This window comes from Dermacentor andersoni, chromosome 11 (assembly GCF_023375885.2).
Source record: "Dermacentor andersoni chromosome 11, qqDerAnde1_hic_scaffold, whole genome shotgun sequence".
In the NCBI taxonomy this organism is placed as follows: Eukaryota; Metazoa; Arthropoda; class Arachnida; order Ixodida; family Ixodidae; genus Dermacentor; species Dermacentor andersoni.
In genome coordinates, this window is record NC_092824.1 from 11935655 (window position 1) to 11960263 (window position 24609).

General features: G+C 43.7%; 1 protein-coding gene across 1 annotated transcript in view; it reads right to left on the reverse strand.

Annotated features, from left to right (window-relative positions):
* LOC126517671 (uncharacterized) overlaps window positions 1-24609 on the reverse strand; it is a 228286-nt gene that overhangs the window by 161582 nt on the left and 42095 nt on the right. Inside the window, exons 8-11 of the mRNA XM_055064380.2 lie at window positions 17602-17965; window positions 15034-15210; window positions 11973-12065; window positions 1683-1817 (exon numbers count right to left, since the gene is read on the reverse strand). Coding sequence (XP_054920355.2) covers window positions 1683-1817; window positions 11973-12065; window positions 15034-15210; window positions 17602-17965 — 769 coding nt within the window. The remainder of the gene's footprint in view (window positions 1-1682; window positions 1818-11972; window positions 12066-15033; window positions 15211-17601; window positions 17966-24609) is intronic.

Below are 24609 nucleotides of genomic sequence, written 5' to 3' on the forward strand. Positions count from 1 at the left end.
ATGTGCCCGTAAGGTGTTGTGATTTACGGATGGCATGGGGTCACACAAGAAAGCTCATTTAGACAATCACCTTTCATGGTTTCTGCCACAATTTCTTAAATAATTAATCCTAGAGGGAAAACTGGTGCTGCCATGCTGTTGCATGCGTAAAATAGCTGGTATGTGGTGGTTTCAAATTGGCGCCTTTAGTTGGAGAGTCACGTTGCTGTGATGACGCGTCTGGCTCGCAGCATACTGTCTGTCAGAATGATTTGCTCTAAAGAGCATGTGAAAGGGCAAAAACAAAAACAAAAAAATTCTGCTATGTAAAACAATTTTCTTACTAAACCACGAAAACTCATACTGGGTTGTGTGATTGCGCACAATGTTAACAGTGCCCGTGGCTGCTGAAATTGGAAGAAAGAAGATCGCGCAGATCCAGAGCACATAGTACGGAGATCATCATCATCAACACACAGTGATCATCTCAAAGAGCTAGCTGGTGTTGACGTGACAGAAGTGCATGTGTGGTTGTGGCATAAAGGTTAGAGCATCGGGCTGTTGTGTTGGGGCCGAGGTTTGAACCTCAGTGCCAGATGCCCTTCATTCTTTTTTCTTTTTCTCAGTGAATGCAAATTTACTGGGCGAGAACCCGACCGGCAACTGACTGACTGACTGACTGACTGATGCGAAACCATGGAATAGTAGGGAAAGAAAGCTTTGCTTTAAAATTACAATGTATGTGCTCACTGTGCGTCACTTTACATATCATGTTTTTGTTTCCTTCACTTACTTGCATTAAATGTGAGTAAACAATAACAAACAAAAAAATGAATTGTGGCCAAGCAGACCTTGTGTGATGGTTACATTAAAGGAAAGTGTTATTTGTGAGAAAATAACTATGGTTTAAGCCAAGCCTCGCATGCCCCCAACTCAGCATACCCATGGTGGTGCAGCGCCTGCTAGAGAACAGTGGTGCCAGATTTCCCTTGATGCAATATTGAAAGAAACTATAGCACTGCGTTGTAATGATCACAGTAGAAAGCTAAAACGACAGCTAAGCGAATAGCGGCCATCTTGAGTCTCGTTACTGTCAAAGCCAATAAAGAGCAACAATTGCAATGACATCACACAGATCAGCCACAAGAACTCCGTATATATTGCCCAGCAAGAGGCTGGCTTATCACATTAAACCTTGTTCACCATGAAGTTTGCAGCAGCTGCCTTCTTGCCCGGTTAAACCAGTTTAAATTTTTACGAGGCTTGGAAAAAATGTGGTTGGTGAAGACAGCACAGAAGTCTGAAATGGTGAAGGCTACTTTGCAGTCCAAACAAGATGGCAATCGAACAGCAACTTGGACACTTGACGGGAAGGTCATCCACTGACAGGAAACATAGTCGCATTTTCTAATGCAATTTTTATAGGCTACATTGTGTTTTTTATATGTTCACACACGCAAAATGGTAAAGTAGAGCTATATTTGTATTTTCTTTTTTTTTAGCCTTTTCTAGTTGACTTAAGGTGGCGTCACATTTCAGAGACATCTTCCAGACAGTGCTATATATATTCAATTACTTGGGCTCGAAGCTATCTCATTAGCGGTCTACATAGACTGTCTCCAATGCTGGCCAGAACTGGAACACACCCAATGACATTATAGAATACAAGGCAGTGCCAGTGTGTTCCACCAAGCTCCACCTACCTTAAGCATCATGATAAGGTGGTTTATCTTCTGTGGCTTGGTGTACAGGGGTGGATAAGATGCTGTGCTGATATCACAGTTTCTGCCGAGAAAAGCAGTAATGTGTTTGAAGATGGCGTTGAACACAGGCAGCACCTGAAAGAGCAGAGGGAAGTGATAGTGTGTGTTAAACCACCGAGCAGTAACTGGACAGCCAAGACAGGAAAAAAGATTAGCTAGAAAAATCAAGAAGGAAAGCGGTTTGTGATGGAGACAGCCCGACAATTCTGATTTGAAGGTGCTATGGAGGTCTCTTACATTTGCTGGGCTCAAACGGAAGTGAAAGAATGGGTTAGCTTAAAAGGCACAATAATAAACAGCTGAGTAGTACAGGGTCAGTGCAGCGAAACTTGGCTAAAACAAAGTCACACACAACACAAAAATTTATCTGGTATTCGTTATAAGCATACATGCTGATATCAGCACAAAAATGTGAATTTTAGATTTACTTTGTTAATCCAATAATTCTTGTTCACTGTATCATGGTTTGACTGCATAAAGTAAAGATTTCTTTCACTCGAGTCTATTTCTAAACAAGGCCGGTCAATCACAGAAATAATGCAGGTGGAAAGTCACCTGGGCCACTGAAAAAGCACAGAAAGGAATAGGATTGGGATAGAATCACAACGTTATTTCAGCACCCATTTGCACTACCGATTCAAACTTGGCCCTTGCTTCACACTACAGCTGACACTTCTGATGACAGCAGTCAGTGAAAAAAAAAAAACGAAATAACAATAATAACAATAACAACAACAACAACAACAATAATAATAATAATAATAATAATAATAATAATAACAACAGTGAACAAAGCACCACAAATTAAACAGGAAACACGGAGAAGGATTCCAGAAGGAAGCTTTCCTGGTTTACACTGTGGCTATTATTGTGGCTTTCATTGTTCACCATGGTAATGGGCGGCCTGCTGGCAAGTTAGTGCTTTAAATGCCGTGACTGAGTTTTACTCGCCCAGAAAGCTTTCTGAAAAACTGCCAAGACCAAGTGTGGCTAGTTCGTAAGTTCTACTGCTAATTTTGCATTGTTACTGGCATTCAGAATGCCAGTCATGCTTGTCTGTTAAAATAAAGGTGATGAAAGGTACATGGTGCTGAGGAAGCCCAGGGTATATGGTATTTATTCCTGCTCCCTGCTACATTTCATGGAGAAGTGATACAACAGGTACCCATGTTTTGAAATTTGCAATATATTTCTTACTCAGGTGCACACACACACATTATCAATTAAGAACAGTTCAATTTATCTGCCTGGGACTTACATGAGAGAAACATAAGAACAGTCCTGTGGAAAGGTGAGGCAATAAAAGAAGTGAATTGTCTAAACACTAAAGAAAATGTGTGCGTATTTGTGCACACGCACTGTGTGCGTGTGCTCACATGATTCACGGGTAAAAACATAACCTACTGGGGTTCAGTGCACAGACAGTTGTGCTTGCACTCTCTGTATGAAGCAGACAAAACAGACAAAGTGTGCTCGAGTACTCAACAGGGAGTAGGTAATTAGCCAAGTTGGTGCCAAGCGATGCACAAGACCATCTGGGGAGGTATTCTGTAAGAGTCCACCTAGAGGACATGTCCATTTTGTCAGCTGTTGACATTCTGATTGGCTGGGCTGCGCGTCTGCAGCAACCAGGCACCACAGCCACTCGGCACTACAGCAGCAGACGAAATAGACGTGTCCACTAGGTGGACTCTCACAGAATACCTCCCCTGGTCGGCACCACTGTCGCTCGTTGCAATCTCAGCCCGTAGATTTCAAGGTGGTCACCTGCCTGAAATGTGCACGGGTGATGTTTCACTATGTCTTGTATAGTGGATGATAGAACACTGGACATTTGTAAATGGGGGTTAACTGGGTTTATTAAGCTTGGGGTGCACAAAAATGAGTGTGGTTACATGGAGGTATAGTGAGTAGTGTGTTCAAAGATGGGGTAGCTGATTCGCAGGAGAGGAGCAGGAGGGCCAGACACAACTTCCTACTTCGTCTGCTCCAAGTTCACAGAGGAGGAGGAGAGTTGTGGAAATGGAGGAAGCGGAGGAATCGGAAGGAGAGCTCGGCCAGAATGCAACATCGCACGGGATGATGGCGCCATGTCTTAAACCATCTTGTGACAGGTGATGTACAGATAGGCATCCATTCAACTCCAGCATGACTGTGTGATTCCAGCAGCTACTAGCATGCCTAAAATGTATCAACAGCAGAGCGAGAGCATGTGCGAGTGGCATCACTTCTCAATGCACTGTGGTCTGCCGTTATGTGCCAATGGTATGAGCCAATATTGCCCGGCGCTACAGGACGAAGCCATCGCCTTCAAGTGGTCCCCACCTTTGGCTGCGCAAGCTCCATCGTCAGAGTCATCGAGTGTACTGCGCCCATTTAAATGCACTGGTTATCGCCGAGCGCCTTCAGTGGGCATGGAACAGTTAGAGTATGGTAGCTAGCTGGCCGAGTCTGTACATCTGCATAATTATTACACACAGAGCACACTAAAAACACGGACGAAGAAAAGAGATGAAACACAAACACATTTCGTCGCTATTCTTCGTCCGTGTCTTTAGTGCATGCTGTGTGTAATAATCATGCACATGCCACAGCAGCAGGGATGCAGACGCATCAAATTTTCCTCTGTTTCTTGGTGCAGGTTAGTCCATGTCCTTCTTTGCATTGTAAATACACAAGCAATGTCAACCAGCTGCTTTCCAATGCCCAAGCGTGTTCCTATGTGATATCTGCGAATGCATATACGTAATGAAATTATTGCTTTTAGGCAGCGATATTGAACAGAACGCCAGGCCATTTAAGCTGGATCCTAGCCAGTCCAACAACGATGTTGTCTCCCTGTTGAAAGCTTTAAATGGAAAACTCGACAAGAACCATAGTGAAATACTCTCCCAACTCAATGAAGTCTGACAAACACAATCAAAGCTTGAGCGTCAAATGACCAGCATGAACGATAGGCTTGTTGCCGTCAAAGGAAATGTACCCGCTTCGCAGGCACCCAATGCCGTCGACATTGCCCAGGAAGTGTCCGAGGCTGTGCAGAATGAAGCAGAGGCGCTTCATAGACGAATGGACGACCTCGAAGACAGGTTGCAATGAGATAATTTGATTTTCCATGGCTTACCTGACTCGCAAAACAAAACATGGGATGAATTGTAACAGCTTGTGCACGAAATGCTTCATTCTCCAATGAGCCTTCAGCTACCAAACGAGGCTATAGCTCGTGCACGTCGGCTAGGCAAATTTTCATCCTATAGGTGTTGTCCTGCCATTGTCAAGTCTTCAAATTTAAAGATCTGGGAAGCTGTTTTTAGCGACTGAAGCAAAATGAAAAGCTCTGGAGTAAATGCTACCAAAAATTTTTGCATGTCAACTCATAATTCGCGTAAAAAAACTATTCGAATTTGGACAGGCAAGTGGAGAGAAGCTTGCTCTTCGTCAGAACAATTTTTTCATAAAAAATAGGTGTTATGTCTACATTTCTGCATCATATAGTGTCTCTGAATACCACATAACTAACGAAGCGTCATCACACAGCCCTGAAAGTGGCACCCTGCTAGCCAATCAGCTCTCCACGTAGCCACCTGTTTGTAGTCATAAGCCTGCAAATGACATGTGTTTTGTTCTCTAACATTCTTAGTGTTGTTAACAAGTGTGATGGTTTGTTTAATCTTGTCGACACGTGTAGTGCAGACATTGTGGTCCTCACCGAAACCTGGCTGAATTCCAAGATATCAAATGATGAAATCTTTGACTGTGAAAAGAATTTCACTACATATCAGTGTGACCACGGTGATAGAACAGGAGGAGGTGTTTTGATAGTGGCGGCCAACCATTTGCAGTCTTCACATGTGCCACTTGTTTCCTCTCTTGAAATCATATGCGCCATGTATATGCATCAATCATCAAGACACTATCTTTTGCACATGCTATCGCTCTCCGAATGCCCCATCGTCATTTTGTAGTGATCTTCATGACGTACTAAACTGAATTTCGGTTAGATTTCCTTCTTCGCCATTGTTTTTAGTTCGCGACTTCAACCTGCCAAAAATAAATTGGTTCGGTGCATTGCCCTCCACTCTAGATTCGTCATCCGACACGACTGGCCTCATAAATTTATGTGCAGACTTCAGCGTCTCTCAGCTAATTACCCAGCTGACCCATACCACACCTACTTGTGCTAATATCCTCGATCCTGTTCTAACTACGCCTTCCGATCTAGACAATTCACTGACATTTCTGCTGCGCCTCAGCGACCACTTCTTCATCCAGTTTGAAATTAGAAGCACTAATAGGCGTATGCAATCTGATCCAAGATATATCAGAGATTACTCGAAAGCTGATTTTCTTTCTATAAATGCAGAACTAGGGCCATTTTTTTAGCTGAGCACATGCCAAACTTTGCTAACCGTACTGTGGAAATGAATTGGCAGATTTTCAAAGAAAAAGTTCACCGTCTCGTGCATAAATACATACCTTTACTCATCATATCAAGCAAGCATCGTTCTCTATGGTTTACTGCGGCATTACAACATCTTTTAAATAAAAAGAAAAAATTTTTTCACAGAGCTAAAACAAGCAGTTGTTCTTATCACTTGGATTCATATCGAGCCATCGCTTCAGAATATAAGAAAGCATTGAAAGATGCCAAGCATGTATTTTACCACAGCACGCTTCCGTCATTGTTGATTAGTAACCCCCTAAAAATTTTGGAACATCATTGCTGGTCCCAAGCATAAAACATTAGCTCTTAACAGCAGAAGCGGCGCTGCCATTCCTTCATTGGAGTGTCTTCAAGTGCTTAACCCTTTCGCTGTCACGGACGTACCGGTTCGTCATCGCGCTTCCCCCCCACAGTGTCACTGACGTACCGGTACGTTCTCTATCGTGCATTCAAAATTTCGCGCCTAAACGCAAAGCTGGCACTCCTGGATTGGCCACGCCATCTGTTGACTCTTTCTACAAGTTCGTATATTCGCCCCGACCTGTGTTAGTCCATGTATTGAAGAGTACGGTGCGACTGCCACTCCCCACTTTCTCTTTGCTGAGTGGCGTGGTGGCTCCGTGTTCGCTGGATCATGCGTCGCGCGCGTGTGGTTATGGGTTCAAGGGTTGTTGTGCCATCTCCGCTGGTTTGAAGGTTTTTATTTTTCTTCTGTTGGTGTGCCTGCTACGGCGCGTCAAGTTCAGGCGCACATGCCGTTGCCTCTCCGAAAAGGGTGACTCGATTGCTGCTTTCGCTCTCTCGCCGCACCCTCGCTTCCGGCTTGCAGCAGTAAACGTAAAGCCCTTCGAACTTTGTTTTAGCCTTTTTCTGTCTCCCTCTGTCTTCTTGATGATGTAACGTCCCGATTCTCTCCGTTGTGCGGGCGACTGAAAGCGCATCCTCCCTGCGCGCGGTTACTTTCGGATGGCTGAGCGCGCGGGACCTTCGTCTGCTCATTGGAGCGGTGGCTCAATTCCGATTCAGAATACAAGCCGAGCTCGGATTCGGACAGAGTCGCATGCGAGGAAGAGGGTTCTGCATCGTCAGATTCGGATGTTGAACGGATTTTATAGTCAGGCTGCTGATGATGATGATGTTTACTAACAACAGCTGCAGAACACTGAAATGTGCATATTGCATTGACTATGTTATTTGTATACCAATCTTAATCAAAAATAAATTGCTATGTTCATTCCCTGTTATGCTCGTTCCCTGAAACCAAGCCAACACTGGGGGTACGTCACGGCCAGAAAGGTCCGACAGCGAAAGGGTTAATGATGCCTTTTCTAAAGCTTTTCTTCAGCAGTCATCTGTTCCCATACCCTGTTTTCACCCGGTGCAGAATCCTTTAATGGACCCAATTGTATTTGACAGTCTTGGTGTACAAATCTAAAAGTTTCCTCGTCTTCAGGAATTGACGACATCAATTCCACATTTTTAAAGAATACAAGTGTTTATCCATTTACTCGAGTGAAGTGTTTATGCAGTCGTCAGGCTTGGAACAGTTGCCCAGAGAGTGGAAGGTGGCTAAGGTTGAACCAGTATTGACGTCTGGTGATACTCAGTGCACCACCAACTACAGACCGATAAAGTTAACAAGTATCCCATGTCCAATGTTCGAACATATCATATATTCTAATTTGGTTAAATTTCTTGAAAATCAGTCGTTTTTTTTTCCTCATCAGCACGGTTTCTGTAAATCATTTTCGTGTGAGATGCAGCTCATCTCCTTCACCCATGACTTATTTGACGCATTAGATAAGGGACTATTCATTGATTGCATATTCTTAGATTTCCAGAAAGCATTTGATCTTGTTAATCACCAACTACTTTGTTTAAAGCTCAGCAAACTGAACATTGACCCTAAGATTCTTTCATGGATCGAGAGTTTTTTGAGTTTTTGACAGAACTTCATTCGTCACTGATAATAATGCTGATTCTTCCCCATGTTATGTTACCTCAGGCATGCCTCAAGGTTCGGTGCTGGGGCTGTTATGGTTCCTAATATATATTAATGATCGACCAAACTCTATTAACTCCACAATCAGACTTTTCCATTTCATTCATTCATTTCATTTATTAATACTGTTACCCCATTTTTTGGCCCGTTACAGGGTGGGAAATATTTGTCACAATGCAGAATGCTTTGACAATCACAGCCTTGTCGAGATGTACATACAAAAATAAAATTAATGTGCACAACTTGCGACTCACAACAAAATAGAAATGCCGTAGTAGCAGCACACACAGCAACATCAATATTTCCAGGTAGTTGTAATTCGCTACAAACGAACTGTCGTGGTTAATTTGGCAGGTCAAGGTAAAGGTGTATAGATTTTTCAAACGAACTGACAGCATCTGTTTGCATTATGTGCTGTGGCAGTGAGTTTCATTCTTCAATTGTTCATGGGAAGAATGAATATTTAAATGTGTTGATCTGAGCTTGGAAGGGTGTAAGTTGTTGGTTGTGACTGTTCCTCAATGTTCGGGCCGAGCGCTGCTTTGTGTATACAGTCCAGTGTTCGAATTAAAGAAGTTACCCCACAAAAGATGGAGGAACTTAAGTCTAGCAACTCTTCTCCGCTCTAGTAGCTGAGATAATTTAAGTTCTGACAACATCCCCGAGACTGAATTCGTAGAATTATATCTAGATAGAATAAATCTAGCTGCCCTTCTTTGTACTTTTTCAATCCTTGCTATATGATATTTTGTATAGGGGTCCCACGCGATACAGCCATATTCCAAAGTCGGTCTTACAAGTGTCAAATAGGCAGTTAGTTTCGCTGTTGTGGTTGCTGTCCTAGTTTCTGGCGCAAAGTCCCAAATTTTCTCATGGCTGCACTACATAAGCTATGAATGTGCCTATCTCAACTTAAATTTTGCTTATCGTTATGCCTAGATACTTGAAGCAGCTTACTTTATCTTGTGTCCTTCAATTTCGTATTCAAACGGAAGAATATATTTAATTTTGTTTGTTATTCTTATAAATGACATTTTGCTATGATTTATTTTCATTTTCCATTTTGTGCACCAGTCATGGACACTACTTAATGCTGTGTTTAACGTAATTTTATATTCTTTGGGTGTTATATGTGAGTAAAGCAGGCAATCGTCTGTGAATAAATGAACCTTAATACCTAAGGAAAAACTGTCTTTGCAATATCGTTGATGTAACAAAGAAATAAGACGGGGCCAAGCACGGAGCCTTGGGGCATACCTGATGAAACGCTCAGAATGCCGGATTTCGTGCTGTTGATTTCCAAATACTGCGTTCTATTTTTAAGATATGATTCCAAGCGACAATAGTGCTATTAATTCCAAAATTCTGTAGTTTCCTCATAAATTCTGTGTGTGGAACCCGATAGAATGCTTTTGACTTATCAAGACAAATTGCGTCTACCTGATTTTTATCGTTGATTGCTTTTGCTAACTCGTGGACTGTTTCTACGAGCTGAGTGATCATTGACAATTTGCGTCTAAAGCATTGTTGATGAGGATTAAACAGATTTTGGCCCTCAAGGTAATCAAATAAACTTGCCGATATTACATGTTCTAGTATTTTGCAGCACGTGGAAGTGATTGAAATTGGCCTGTAGTTTTCAACATAACGTTTGTTTCCCGTTTTGTGAACAGGTGTAACTATTGCTCTTAACCAGTCGGAAGGCAATTTTTGCTTATCTAGGGACAAGCTGAAGATAATGTTTAAATATTTCGACACCCATTCTGTATAACGTTTTAAAATCTCATTGGGGACGATGTCAGGATCAACAGACTTTTTTGTGCCAATCTCAAGCAAAAGCGATAATATTCCTTGCTCAGATATAGTGATATATGGCATGCTTTCCTGTTCGTGGATAATTTCTGTGAAGAGGTCTATGCTTTCAACTTCAGAAGGCATGAATACAAAGTGAAAGGACTCGTTACATTTTTCAGCAATTTCTGTGTGATCAGTTACGATGCACCCTCCGAAATCTATGTACTGAATGCTGTCTTTCGTCAGAGTGATGTGATGCCAGAAACATAAAAGAAGGTAAGGTCTCAGAAAAATATTTTTTGTTTTGCTGAGATTAACTCGTGCTTAAGCAGAAATGATACTTGTGCAATGTCATCTTGTTTTCTTAGGTTGTTTCCTTTCATGTGTTTCGATTTGCGTTTTAACTGAATTATTTCCTGATTAACCGATGGGTTACGCTTTCTCAGTTTTTTTTTTTTTTTTTTTTTTTGAGGTACGAATGTTTCCACACAATAATTGATTATTCTTTTAAATTCCATCCACAAGATATCAACGTTATCCGATCCATCAAAAGAGTGAAGTTGCTTTTCTAAGTGGTGTAAAACGCCGATTTCCTCAGCCTTGTTGAAATCTCTAACAAAGATTTGTTTCCTTTTCTTATTTTTACAAGGTAGACCATATTTTATGCAACGTATAACAATTTTGTGGTCTGAAAGTCCTTCTTCAATATTCACCTCCTATTCGTGTATTTTTTCATTTACAAACACCAAGTTCAGCAATGTTTCTCTCGTGGGTCCACTTCTAGTTATCTCAATCACAACGTGCATTAAGTTTTTATTAAATGCAATGTCCAACAGGGTGTCACAGTTTGTAACGCTGGAAGAACCACTTTTGAGGCTGTCCCGTTGTACACCCGGAAGATTAAAGTCTCCCGCTACTATCAGACGCACGCTGGCAGGTACGCTACAGCACAGATTGCTGCAGATGACTGCATTACTTACCGAGTAATCTCTTCCATTTCAGACCCGTCAATACTACAATGCAACTTAGATAAAGTATCTAGTTGGTGTCACACTTGGCTGATTAAACTGAATTCTAACAAATGTAAATTTATGCATGTTTCACACAGGTCGGCTAACGTGAATCTTAGTGTGTACCATATTTCAGGCTCTATACTTGAACAAGTAACAATGTATATTTAGGGGTACACATAACTTTCATATATTTCTTTCATGGCAACTTCACGTTGATCATATTGTTAACAATGCTAACCACATGTTTGGTTACTTGCGCCGTAATTTTTCTATGGCTCCATCTTCATTAAAACTACTACTTTACAAAACCCTAGTGCGATCTAAATTAGAATATGAAAGCTTGGTATGGGATCCGGGTCTCGAAACCCTTACTATCAATTAGAATTGGTACAGAATCGCAGTGCCCGTTTTATATTGTCTAACTTCACTCAGTTTCAGTTTCAGTTTATTATTCTTTAAATACAATGCATTGGTAAGATACAATATACAGACGAGGGTCCCAAAGTCAAAGACAGCAACGGGACCTTCGGTTAATAATAGCAATGTAGAGATGTATTAAAGAAGAGCAAGCTAACTAAAGCAAACGAACATAATCGCAAAAATACAACATAGAAAAATAATATAAATGAAAACAAATTGTATGTATATAAGCCTATAGTGCATAAAAAAACTGTCAATACATACAAATGACAAATATAGTGTAATGAATGATGTAAACTTAGTTACACACATAGAACAGCTTAAGGGCATGACTACATGTATGAAAGGATGAAGATTTAATGCTAACGGGTAAACCATTCCACAGTTTTACAGCAGCGGAATGGTACATAAGGAATGGTACAGAAGCAGTTGGGCATACAATAATGGCAGTCATTAATTTTTTTTTGCCTAAGAAAAAGAAAGAAAGAAAAAGAAAAGGAGAAAGTCACTAGGAAGCTGTGAGAAAAATACGTTCTCACTGAAAAGCAACAACTCACTGCATTCTTGTCTTCGTTGTTGGTGTGATACTTTCGTACCATACGTCCCAAGAGAAGCCAACACATCCGGTGCTCAGTTGACTTGCAGATTTCCTGCACAAGCATGGCAGAGAGAAACCACCTTTTACTTATTCACATGGCAAGCTTGGCATTTTTTTTCAACCCTGTTTCCTCCATCACAACACTATGGTACTTGCTGAATAATGTTTATCAACCCAGGGTCCTTAATGTTGCATACTAACACGATGCAGCTGAAAGCCACACAAAGTGCTCTGCCCATACCACACATGTAAAACAGGCTTTACCAAATCAGCAGTAATTCCACTCGTTAACCCAACAAGACAGTGCAAAGTCTTGAAAGACAAACAACAAATGCAACTTAACTGTGGCCTAAATTGGCATAGTATGGGGATAGTTAATTCACAGCAATTCATGGCATGATTTGTACAGCTAGTTATAAGTCTGCTGGAGTCAGTGTAGATCACACTCGGGGTAGGGTGAATGCCACTACAGGTAGTTCTGAGCAGTACACTACTTGAATCTTGCTAGCATAGTCGAGATCACATTTGCATCATCCTCAAAAAGTCCAATGCAGGTAGCCTCCAATGAACATTGAAATTGCCCATGTGACAGGGACATTACACAGATGCCTGAGGTATGCCTGGATTGTTTTCGTTCATCATTATGTGTGAACTGGTGATTTATTTGATGCTACTTATTATAAATTGTTCACAGCTGTGTCAGAACGCCACAAGGCCATCAAATCTTGCATCATTGTGGGTGCTTGTGTTACTTTGCGACATCTGACTACAAATAATGTGGCAGTCTTCCTGAATGTGCCTGGTGGAATCATATTCACTGAAGTTGTACTACAAAACTTCGCTTGTCCAAAATAGCTAATTTCATTATTGCTTCAAGCACACATTTCAGAATAGTTAATGGTGATCAACTAGACAAATTTTCAAATAGAATTTAACAAGCACATTTATATAAAACTTACTGACATGAAACATATAACTGAATGTTTCTTCTCTCTGAAAAAATACAAAAAAGAAAAAAAAAACAGTGAGAGAAAGAGAAAACAAGAAGTAAAAGGCAGAGAGGTAACAGCGAGGTCTAAAAGAAAGTCAATTAAAGAAGTTTATATCCATTATGTGGCACCATAATTTATACATTTTAATGGTATTCTGACAATACAGTCAATTCTCTACAACGAACTCCGATAATCCAAAAAAATGCCCGTTTTATCCGAAGTCCGTAATATTTGAAACACCTCACTTCCGAAGCTTTCATCGCGATGCCTAACAACTTTGTTGTGGAGAGTGAGTGACAAACATCCAAAGCAAAAAACAAACAAAAAAGTCACAGTTTCCCCCAAAAGGCGAAGCATCGATTGAGATAGCAAATTAAGCCAATGTGGCAGCAGCAGCGGGCGAATTGACCTTCGTGCTGTCTCTCGCTTCAACGTGAACGAAACAATGAAAGCGCAGTGCAAACGCAGCTACCGGCAGTGGGTGCACTTTGCCTAAACCGCAGATTGCTTTCAATATACGGAGGCCACACTGTAAGCAGCAGCCGCCGGAGTAGAACGCCCCTTTCTCTCGCCTCCCCACGACCCCTGTGCCTTGTGCGCAAAAGAAGACTGCGTGTTTCCGCCCCGCCTTCCTTCCTCATGTGCACGATATTGAGCCACGATTGTTGGATGACCCTCGCAAGCCAGTTGTCAGCCTGTGTCGACACAACAAAAGTATGTTTTATATGCCCGATTTTGGAAAAAATTACTGCTAATTTCGTCTGCTATAGCCGATAGTCCGTTGTAGCGCGGTCCGTGAAAACTGAACTTTGTTGCATTAATAAAATAGGTAGAACAAACTAAGGCTGAAATATGGTCCATTATATCTGAAAGTCTGTTGTACACGGGTCCGCTGTAACGAGCATAGACCGTACTTTGTTAAAAAAAAGGAACCTTCTGCCATGTTATACTGGGGCCACACAAACCATCTCAATTGTCATTGAGACACCCTTCCCCAATAACCTTGCACTTTTTTAAGGCTGTAGGTATCGAAGTAGCCTTCACTGATTCATACCAGCTGACTCACCCATGTGCACTAATTGGAGATGTGAAGTGTCTACTAGTCACCTCCTCTGCTTTGACAAACAAGGCGAGAGTCTCCAGTGTGCCTTGACGAGACTAGGTGATTTGCATTTTATTAAAGCATATGTCCTGGAATCCTGGCCTCACAGCTTACCAGCCTAAAAAGGCGCACAAGTGCTTCTCCAGTATGTGAGTGGAATAGATTTTAGTGCCCGACTGTGGACATGCTGCACTTTGTAGTATAGTGCATGCAATTGATCTGGGTTCATGTCTTTTCTTTCCCTCTCTATCACTCCTCCTCCTCATGAGTAGGGTAGCAAACAGGACAAAATCTAGTTAACCTCCCAACCTTCTCTTGGCCCCCCTCCCCTCACTCTCTGCCAGTTCTTGCCTGGCTAGATAAAGCTCTTTCAGTGATTAGCTAGTGTCATATGCAAGCAGTGGGTTTCCATCAATCACAGGCAAAAAAATATTACCGTTCAGTGACATGTGAGACTGTATGACAGCAATGCTGCTGTAAGCCTATAGCAGAATGCAATGCACCTACTGACAAATTTTCACTGCAGCAAAGCCTTAAATTATGCTATTTGGGCAGCTAGACGAGAAGCTGAAGGCAACTCCATTGGATAAGGAATGGCACTGTTCAGTGTTCGTTGAGACTGCTAAGTAGCAATGTCGTTCTCGTGATGACGTGCCATTAGAGAGTGCAATGTGTCAAAACTCACATTCACATATTCTGAGTAAATAGATAAACAAGTTGGATAAATTCTTATAAGAAAGGACACTGATCACTGACCATCGATAATACGCTGTAGCAGTTAGTCTCACCAAATTATGCAACTGCAATACCAACCTGCCAATGTACCCATTTATCTGTCTCGGAAATCTTAACAACAACTTGAAGGCATCAGTCGTATGTTTGTCCTTTATGACCCCCTGTGTTGATCCACTCATACAACTACTCACAAAGACTTCTTCCAGGTAGCGTGTGTCATTGTTGTGCAGAAAACTCCAGCAGTGGAATGCGAGTGGCAGGTAGGCCTGGCTCACGTGGCCGTGGGTCACGAGATGACGGAACGCATGCAGTGTCGGCACTGTGTTGCTCTGTATCAGGGCATCTTTCAGGAAGGACATCGCCAGCATCTGTGGAATGTACCATCATTAAGTGGCAAGAACAAATAATGGCAATAATTAACCAAGCAATGAAACATACCAGATGGAAGAAGAAAATTACAAGTACATGAGGTCACCTTCCGTCACACTCACCGATATCGAAATTAAGGTATTGACGAAAATTTTACACCGCGAATATGCGAGGGTGTGTTTTAATCTGAGAAGCTCTGCTGATTGGATTCGCCACCCACGTCTTCACACAGTTGCAATGCAATATTTTGTTCATGGTCAAATATGAGCTTCCACCTAAAAATAAACCAGCTGGTGGTTAGTGCTTCTTTACGTATGCTTGTTTTTTTGTCCCAATTGTTTCCTCTCGTCCTCATTAATGTGTGCTCTGTCAAGCCGGTGTCATCCTGAGAATTTGTTCTTAGTGACTATGCCTTGCAAACTCACCAGCTAAAGTTTATAGCCGTAAAGCAATTAGTTAGAAAATGAATTAGTAATGTTTTGTTAATTGGTCGATCGTGCATTTCGATTTCTCGTGCAAGTGGTGTCTGCTTCTTCGAGCAACCAGTTCCAGGATTAGAACATTGCTATCTGCCACAGGCAATCTTTAAAATGTTGCATAGTCTAAGAAAATAAGCACCTGTGGTATCTGGGCTCAGCAGCAAAATACCGTAACACCCAAGCCACTGTACTGGACATGTTATGGAACTTGATTTGACGAGTTGTAATAATATAGCACTATGTAGGAGTTTTCTTAAACCATGAATTTGCAAGCACTCTGTGGTCAGTGAATGCCAATTACTATCTCAGAATCTATGTGCCAAAACCACAATCTCATTACGACGCACACCGTAGCAGAGGATTAATTTTGACCAGCTGGGATTTGTAACATGCACCGAATACATGGTACACAGGTGTTTTTGCATTTTGCCTCTGCTAAAATGTGGCCACTGGGCTGGGATGTGACCTTTCAACCTTGTACTTAGCAGCACAATGCCATAGCCACCAAGCCATAATGGCAGGTGGTCAGTGAATGCATATCTAAGGTCCTCCTCTACAACAGAGGATGGCAAGGCCAAATGTGAAATATGCTGCACAAACCACACCTTTTCACAAAGGTTATTTAAAATCGAGTCCACTGCCATGCTGTTACACCAGCATGCACTTTCAAAAAAAAAAAATGTATTGAAGCTATCTTGTACTATACAGTGAAATCTTGTTACTGTTGCACTGTTATGTAACAAAACCTCGATTATAATAAATGGAGGAGCTAAACCGAATTGTATTTTAGTGCCTTTCTTTAGTGCCTTTCTTTTTGTACAAAATTCAGATAAATTATAAAGCAAAACCTGAAAAGCCCTTAACTGTAAAAACTAGCGCTATCAATAGAGCTGTTACACACAAAGCAAGGGCTAAACTAAAATCGCCAAGGGTTGAGTTCTGTCCCAGTTGGTGCGACATCTTTTCTAGAATGAAGCAGATTATGTGTGCATCGTCTTTTGTTTGTCTTGTCTCAAGTTTCTGCACAAAGCACTAGAAAACATGACCCCAGTTTTCAACAGAATGTTAGCTACGCTGGCAGTTGCTAGCTGCTGTTTTATGTTCGTCAGTTCACTCAGTTCCTACAACAACGAGGGCAAACTTATAATGCCAGGAGTCATGATTCATGATGCTAAGGATAGCAATATATTAATTATATTACTTAGGCTACAATAAAGTATACTGAAGAGCTCCCTGCACTCATTTAAAATCTCAAGCAACTGTGCTATTAAATCACAACACCTAGTTAAAGAAGAAGTTAACTTGGTCCAAAGCAATTTAGTACAGTAATCGTATTCTACAGCACATCAGTAATGTCACCAGAGAACTGCTTTGTGCAATGTGAACTTGAATTGTTCATTACCGCCTTCTGCAAATGCAAATACAGTCGCACCCACTTACAACAATGTCCAAGTACCAAGAAAATCCCATTGTTTTAACAGATAATTGTTATAACCAGACTGCCAGAAAAAAAAAAAGAAGGCAGAGGGGACAGGCATATGAACAAGCATTTTAACTAGACAGAAAGAAGTGCTCTATTTACTTGCATAATTTGGGCACATTTCGTTCTTATTTTAGGGTTTTGAAAAATGGGCGCACAAGTAAAACGAAAATGTTGCAAACACGTCTTAAATAATGTATACAGTGGAACTCCAGTTACACATCCTCTGATTTTGCGACATCCCAGGTTTTATAACCGGAATTACTCCCAAAGCATTATTTACGTGCAAATACAGTAATTAAATAAATGAAAAAATAAACACAATATAATTCATAACCATCTTGACACATTTCTCACAGTGGATAACCTAACAACACTTGCATGCACATTTACACGCATATGCATAAAACCGTGATAAGGAAACAACTGACCTTCCACTTCTCTGTGCACAAGTTTTCATCAACACCAGTATCATCTGGCCTGCGGTCACAGTTGGCAACAGAGTCGACAAAGTCGAGCAGATTGTCCATTTCCCTCAACAGTTCAATGAACTCATGGAAGAGCGGAATTGTAAACAGCCTGACATCTGTTTCGGCCGTAGAGACGAGCTCAGCCAGCTTGTTGCGTGCCGCACTTTCCAGCCTCGCCTTCTCACTTTCATGAAGTCTTGCTTGTGTTGGGTCTGGCGTGGGAAGGTGCTTGAAAGCGATTCCTGCTGGTACCAAGTCAAGGAGGTCACCGACGTCGTTGGATGATGTTTCAGTGGCTCCCAGAGACCTCAGCAACATATTGTAGCTAAAGGAAAAAGAAAAAAGAAACAGGAAAAAAATCACGTGTCTAGGCTTCATTTCTTACCTCAAAAGATTAAAGTTCATTATAAAATACCCATGATATTGACACGTGTATTCTAAGCAGATGACAACGAAGATAGGGACATTAATGGACTTCATCTAGTGGGTCAGTAAGATTCGGCGAGGATGAAGAAGACGTGTCTCTGGCCTGTTTGCTTTTCAACAAGTTGTCCTGCAGTTCTTGAAGAATGTCTCCCTCTCTACTGTCCGCGTTGTACTGCGACACTGGTGGAGGTGCGGGGTACTGACTGCGCCTGATGCTCCGGAGTCCTTCCGGGAGTCATTCCTCTATCCTGGACGTGTTATCACCAGTTACGACACCCGTGCATCGCTTTAGTCGTCGACTGCTAGGCCTTGCCCCAGAGTTCTCCCCCCCTGCAACCACCTCTTGCCAGGAGCTCCACACATCTCGCACTGGCTGAAACCAGCCCACCGCAAGCACCGCAAAGCAGCCGGTTTTCCAGTCCACAGCAAGTAACCGTTCTGCATCCTCTGGTTCCCGATCGCTATCGCAGTGCAGTCTTCAAAGACATTGAAGACTGGCTTGACAAGTATGAACGCGTCGCAGTGATTAATCAGTGGACTGAGCAGCAAAAGCTCTCCCACATTTTTTTGCCCTTGACGACAGTGGCCGTACTTGGTACGAGAACTGCGAAGCTAGCCTAGCGACATGGAATGACAGAAAATCATGGATACTTTTGTGAGTGCCGACCGACGCGACCGCGCCCAGAAGATGATGGAGCTACGGGTACAACAACCTATTGAGTCGATCACAATGTTCACCGAGGACATGGCCCGCCTCTTTCGTAGAGCCGACCCGAGCATGACTGAAGAAAGAAAGTTGCGTTACCTCATGCGAGGTGTAAAAGAGCAGTTGTTCGCGGGGCTAGTGCGGAATCCACCAGTCACCATCGCTGACTTTATCAAAGAGGCTATGGCTATTGAGCGGGCTCTTCATCAGAAATGCAGGCAGTATGATCGACTGTCCACCAGCACCACAATCAATGCTGCCACAGTGACTGGCGAGTATCAGAACCACTTGCGGGAATTGATCAGAGAACTTGTCATAGAACTTGTCAGAGAGGAAAATCAAAAGATTCTGACATCGACAGTGGATAGACCCGTAGTGCCAATCGCCGGAGTGGTGCATGACGAAATCAGGCAGGGGTTACTGGTAGCTGATCTTCAAGATCACCAGCGTCCCATGACTTACGCAGCCGCTGTCCAATGCCCATCACTCGTTACGATGACACCGCCGTACCACCTCCTCCAACAGCCGCTCCTTGGTCACCGCCGCAAGAGGAGGCTTCGAGGCGTGCACCCGTTACGCAGCTACAGTCATACCACCAGCCGCCGTTCACAGCGCCTTGGTCAACGCTGCAACATGACACCCCGGGACGGCCGCAATTTCGGAGAACTGACGTATGGCGCACCGTCGATAGGCGCCCACTCTGTTTTCACTGCAGAGGCACCAGCCACATTTCGCGTCATTGCTGGCATCGCGACACATCATTTCGACCTTTTCGTCCGTGGTCCTATGGTCGACGTGCAAATGACGACTCCATGCTACGCCGCGACTAAACTGCTTTTCAGGGACCTCGAATAGCACACCCCAATGACGAATCCGTGCTGCATGTTCAGTCCGATTTCGGCCATCGGTCGTGCTCTCCAACCCTTCCACGTCAGATGCCTTCCTCTACTGGACGTACTTTTGCTGACCTCCGAGGACGAAGGTCGCCCAGCACACGCCGGGGAAACAGAAGGCGGTGACCTCTGGGGGTTAAGGTTGTAGGCCCACTGCAAAACAATAAGAAGCCCCCGACACTCTCGCCGCAGAACGACGTAAAGCCGCTAAATCCCGACACCGAAGAAATTGTGAGCACCAACATTGATGTTTTGGTGGATGGACAGCCGGTGATAGCGTTAGTCGACACTGGTGCCGACTTCTCTATAATGTGTCAGGAACTCATCCTCCGCCTGAAGAAAGTAATGACGCCATGGACGGGACCTTACATAAGGACGGCAGGCGGCCAATTACTGATGCCTACTGCAAGATGTACTGCTAGAATTAGCATCCGGGATTCTTCTTTCGTGGCCGCTTTCATCGTTCTTCCTGTGTATTGTAAAGATTTGATTATTGGAGTGGATTTCCTGAAAGAATATGGTGCCGTCATTAACATCCCGGACCGCATGGTGACATTTTATAAGAGCCCTGGTTTAGTCCATTGCTTATCACCGCAACGCAACTCCTTTCGTCTAGCAGAACACGATGTTGTCTTCCCACCTCGATCATCTATCAATCGTCACTTACAGCAGCACATTCATAGACGAGGGACAAAAAGGACGACAAAGACAAGCGAAGACAAGCGCTTGTCTTCGTTGTCCTTTTTGTCCCTCGTCTATGTATGCGCTGTAAGTGACGACTGATACCATGGAATACCAACTAGCCCGTACCCAAACCTTGCTTCGATCATGTACCCTTGTATCAGTAGCATGTGATGCACCGTTTCATTGCGAAGGAGTTGCCGACCAAATAACCATGTTGTTGCTTACTTACGGTATCACGGTCGCAAGAGGAATCGTAAATGTCACCGACGGGCGCACTAACCTATTACTAACCAATTTTAGCACTGAGCAATGGTACTTCCCAAAGGGCACGGCTGTGGCTTCTTTTGATGGTGTTGAGGATGTTCGTGGCTGCTGTTCACTACTCGAAGAAGCGCCTACGCAAGACCCAGCTTCTGCACTTGATGTCAGCACTGCTTTATCGCAGCACGAATGAGAGTGGCTTCTCACGCTATTCTCGAAGTTCAATAACTGCTTTGCGTTGACGTCCAGCGTTGGACGGATGCCTCTAACGAAGCATCGGATAATTACAGAGGATACGGCAAGACCAATTCATCAAAATCGTTATCGTGTGGATCCCAGAGAATGTGAAGCCATACAACAACAAGCGACAAAAATGCTGGAAGACGACGTGATCTGACCATCAATCAGTCCCTGGGCATCTCCTGTAGTTCTAGTCAAGAAAAGGATGGCAGCTTGCGTATCTGCGTGGACTACCGAAAACTAAATCAGGTGACAAAGAAAGACGTGTACCCGCTTCCCCATATAGATGATTCACTCGACAGGCTTCGTCACATGCATTACTTCTCTTCAATGGACTTAAAAAGTGGATGTTGGCAAATCGAGGTAGATCCAAGAGACTGTTAAAAAACTGCTTTCGTGACACCAGACGGCCTATACGAATTTAAAGTCTTGCCTTTCGACTTGTGCTCTGCCCCTGCTACGTTCCAACGCCTCATGGATACTGTGCTTTCCAGTCTGAACTGGAAAACCTGCTTGGTCTACCTGGATGACGTCATCGTGTTCTCCGCAACGTTTGAAGAACACCTCGAACGGCTTGAAGCGGTTCTACCGTCCATCCAGTTCGCCAGCCTCACCCTGAAACGGAGAAGTGCCACTTTGGCTTCGTGGAACTACGGTTTCTGGGTAACGTGGTCAGCCACGCAGGTGTTCGCCCAGATCCTGAGAAAATTGCTGCCGTAGCACCGTTTCTCGTACCATCTGATAAAAAGGCTGTCAGGCGCTTCCTGGGCCTCTGTGCCTATTACCAGCGGTTTATTGCAGACTTTGCTCGCATTGCGTCGCCGTTAACTGGCCTGATGAGAGACAACGTTGCTTTTGTACGGGGCGACGAAGAGCAAGATGCATTCAACGACTTGCGGGAACATCTCCAGACACCTCCATTGCTTGCTCACTTTGATGAGACTGCTCCTACATTGCTCCACACTGATGCCAGCAATGTTAGCTTGGGAGCTGTTCTTGTGCAGCGGCAGAAGGGCACAGAAAGAGCACTTGCCTATGTAAGTAGAACACTCTCACGCACAGAGGCTAATTACTCCACAACTGAGAAAGAATGCCTCGCCGTAGTATGGGCAGTTATGAAATTTCGCCCATATTTGTATGGCCGCCCCTTCACAGTTATCAGCGACCACCATTCACTGTGTTGGTTGATAAACCTTAAAGATCCTTCCGGACGACTGGCGCGTTGGAGCCTACGGCTGCAAGAGTTTGACATGACTGTCAAGTACAAGTCGGGGAAACGACATACGGATGCTGACTGCCTGTCTCGATCGCCGATAGAGTCGTCTGCTTCACCTGAAGAAGACTTGGCATTTCTTTGTGTTCTGGACACATCCACCATCGTGCAACAACAATGGGATGACCCCCTGAGTTGCTTGGACTCATCAATTACTTAGAGGGCAGATCCGTGAAACCACCTACAGTTTTCGCAAGAGGACTGTTGTCATTTTGTTTGCAGGCCGAAGCCCTCTACAAAACAAACTTTTCTTCGACCGGGTCCCCCTATCTGCTCGTCATTCCTGCAGCTCTTCGTATGGAAGTACTTCAAGCATGTCACAACGAGGTGACTGCTGGTCACTTAGGCCACATGAGAACGTGGGCCAGAGTGCAGCAGAGGTACTACTGGTCGAGGCTTACCACCACCGTGAAACATCACGTTTGCACTTGCCTCAACTGCCAGAGGTGCAAGTCGCCTCCGTCGAAACCAGCCGGCCTCCTACAACCCATCCAGGTTCCTCGAAGACCATTTGATCAAATCAGAATGGATATATTGGGCCCACTTCCTACTTTTACTGCTGGGAATCGTTTGTTATCGTCGCAACTGACTATCTTACACGTTACACTGAAACAAAGGCAATCCAGAGAAGCACAGCAGCCGAGGTGGTGCGCTTTTTCATTGAGCACATTTTGTGACACAGCGCACCAACCGTCGTAATAACAGACTGAGGAACTGTTCGCGGCTGTGCTTTTAGATCATGTCTTGCTGCTAAGTGGAACGGCTCATCGGAAGTCAACTGCCTACCATCGACAAACCAACGGATTAACAGAACGGCTAAACAAATCGATTGAAGACATGCTCTCTATGTACATGGATGTTGAACATAAAAATTGGGACGACATCCTACCTTATATCACCTTTGCATATAACACGGCGAAACATGAGACGACGCGCATGACTCCATTCACCCTTGTTCACGGACGGGATGTACGAATGATGTTGGATGCGATGCTTCCACATGACTTTGACGACACTGATACGGACGCCGATCTGTTTACGCAATGCGCAGAAGAGACTCGGCAGCTCGCATGCTTGCGGATCTGCCAACAACAAGACTATGACGCAGGGCACTATGATCTTCACCATCGAATGGTAATCTATCACGTCGGCGACAGAGTGTGGGTTTGGACACCAATGCGGAAACAAGGCCTCTCCGAGAAGCTGTTAAGGCGATACTTCGCACCATATCGAGTATTGCGCAGACTCAGTGATGTCACGTACGAGGTCGTCCCCGATAGTCCCAATTGTACGCGGCACCGCACGCACCGTCCTGAACTTGTGCACGTTGTCCGCATGAAGCCGTATGAGAGCGAATAACTATGCAAGAGGCCCTTACTTCCGCAAGTGACACTTCTGGTCTAGCATCGGGACAATGATCTCTTAGGGAGGGACAAATGACGCATGTATTCTATGCAGACGACATCGAAGATAGGGACATTAACGGACTTCATCAAGTGGGTCAGTGAGATTCGGCGAGGACAAAGAAGACGTGTCTCTGGCCTGTTTGTTTTTCAACAAGTTGTCCTGCAGTTCTTGAAGAACATCTCCCTCTCTACTGTCCGTATTGTACTAAGACAATATATGCTTGTGGGCATAAAAGCTGGCTCACAATTAAAATTTAGCAGGTGCATGGAAGAAGATATCAACACATACACATTTCTTATGACCTAATAGTTCTGCGGAAACCTGGAAGGTGGAGAGAAGTATCTCATTAAGGGAAAATGAGACATCCACCCATTCGTAGCAATTGTTATAGAGGAAACCCATATGGGTTCCTTGAAAGAAAAGCCTCCCAGTTGAAGAAAAATTCATCCTGGTCCGGGACTCGAACCAGGGACCACTGCCTCATCAGGGATGCCGCTCTACCATCTTAGCTAACCAGGTGGCTAGCAGATGGCAGGGCGAAGTCGAATTTTTCAACAACTCGAGGCAAAGGCTCGATACAGCGTGTCGGGGGGTGGTTCAGAGTGTGCATATACATGGAAAGAGAGTGGCAGAGAAGAAAAGAGATGCGAGGAACTCATTTGGACTGCACTGCGTCGAATGTGCATAATGCCCAGAGCCACAGAAGCAGAGCCACATTAATTCATTGTGGTTTTGGCATGTACAGCCCCATAATCCAATTCAATATAAAAACAGGAACAGTACAACACAGGACAAGTGAGTAAATAGCACAGGAGAGAGCGTCCTGTACTGTGCTCTGTCCTGTGCTCTTTACTCGGTTGTCCTGTGTTGCGCTGTTCCTGTTTTTATACTGAAGATGAACCAACCTGCCCCATTGAACACACATGCAATTCAAGTTTAATGCTTCTGCCCCGATGCGATGTAGCATGAGGCAATGACAATGCTCAACCCTCTCAGAGGTTATGAAATATGGCGCACAATGCCTCAAGCAAACACCTCGCTTTTTGTGTTTTGTGTACTACACAGACAAACAGCAGTGC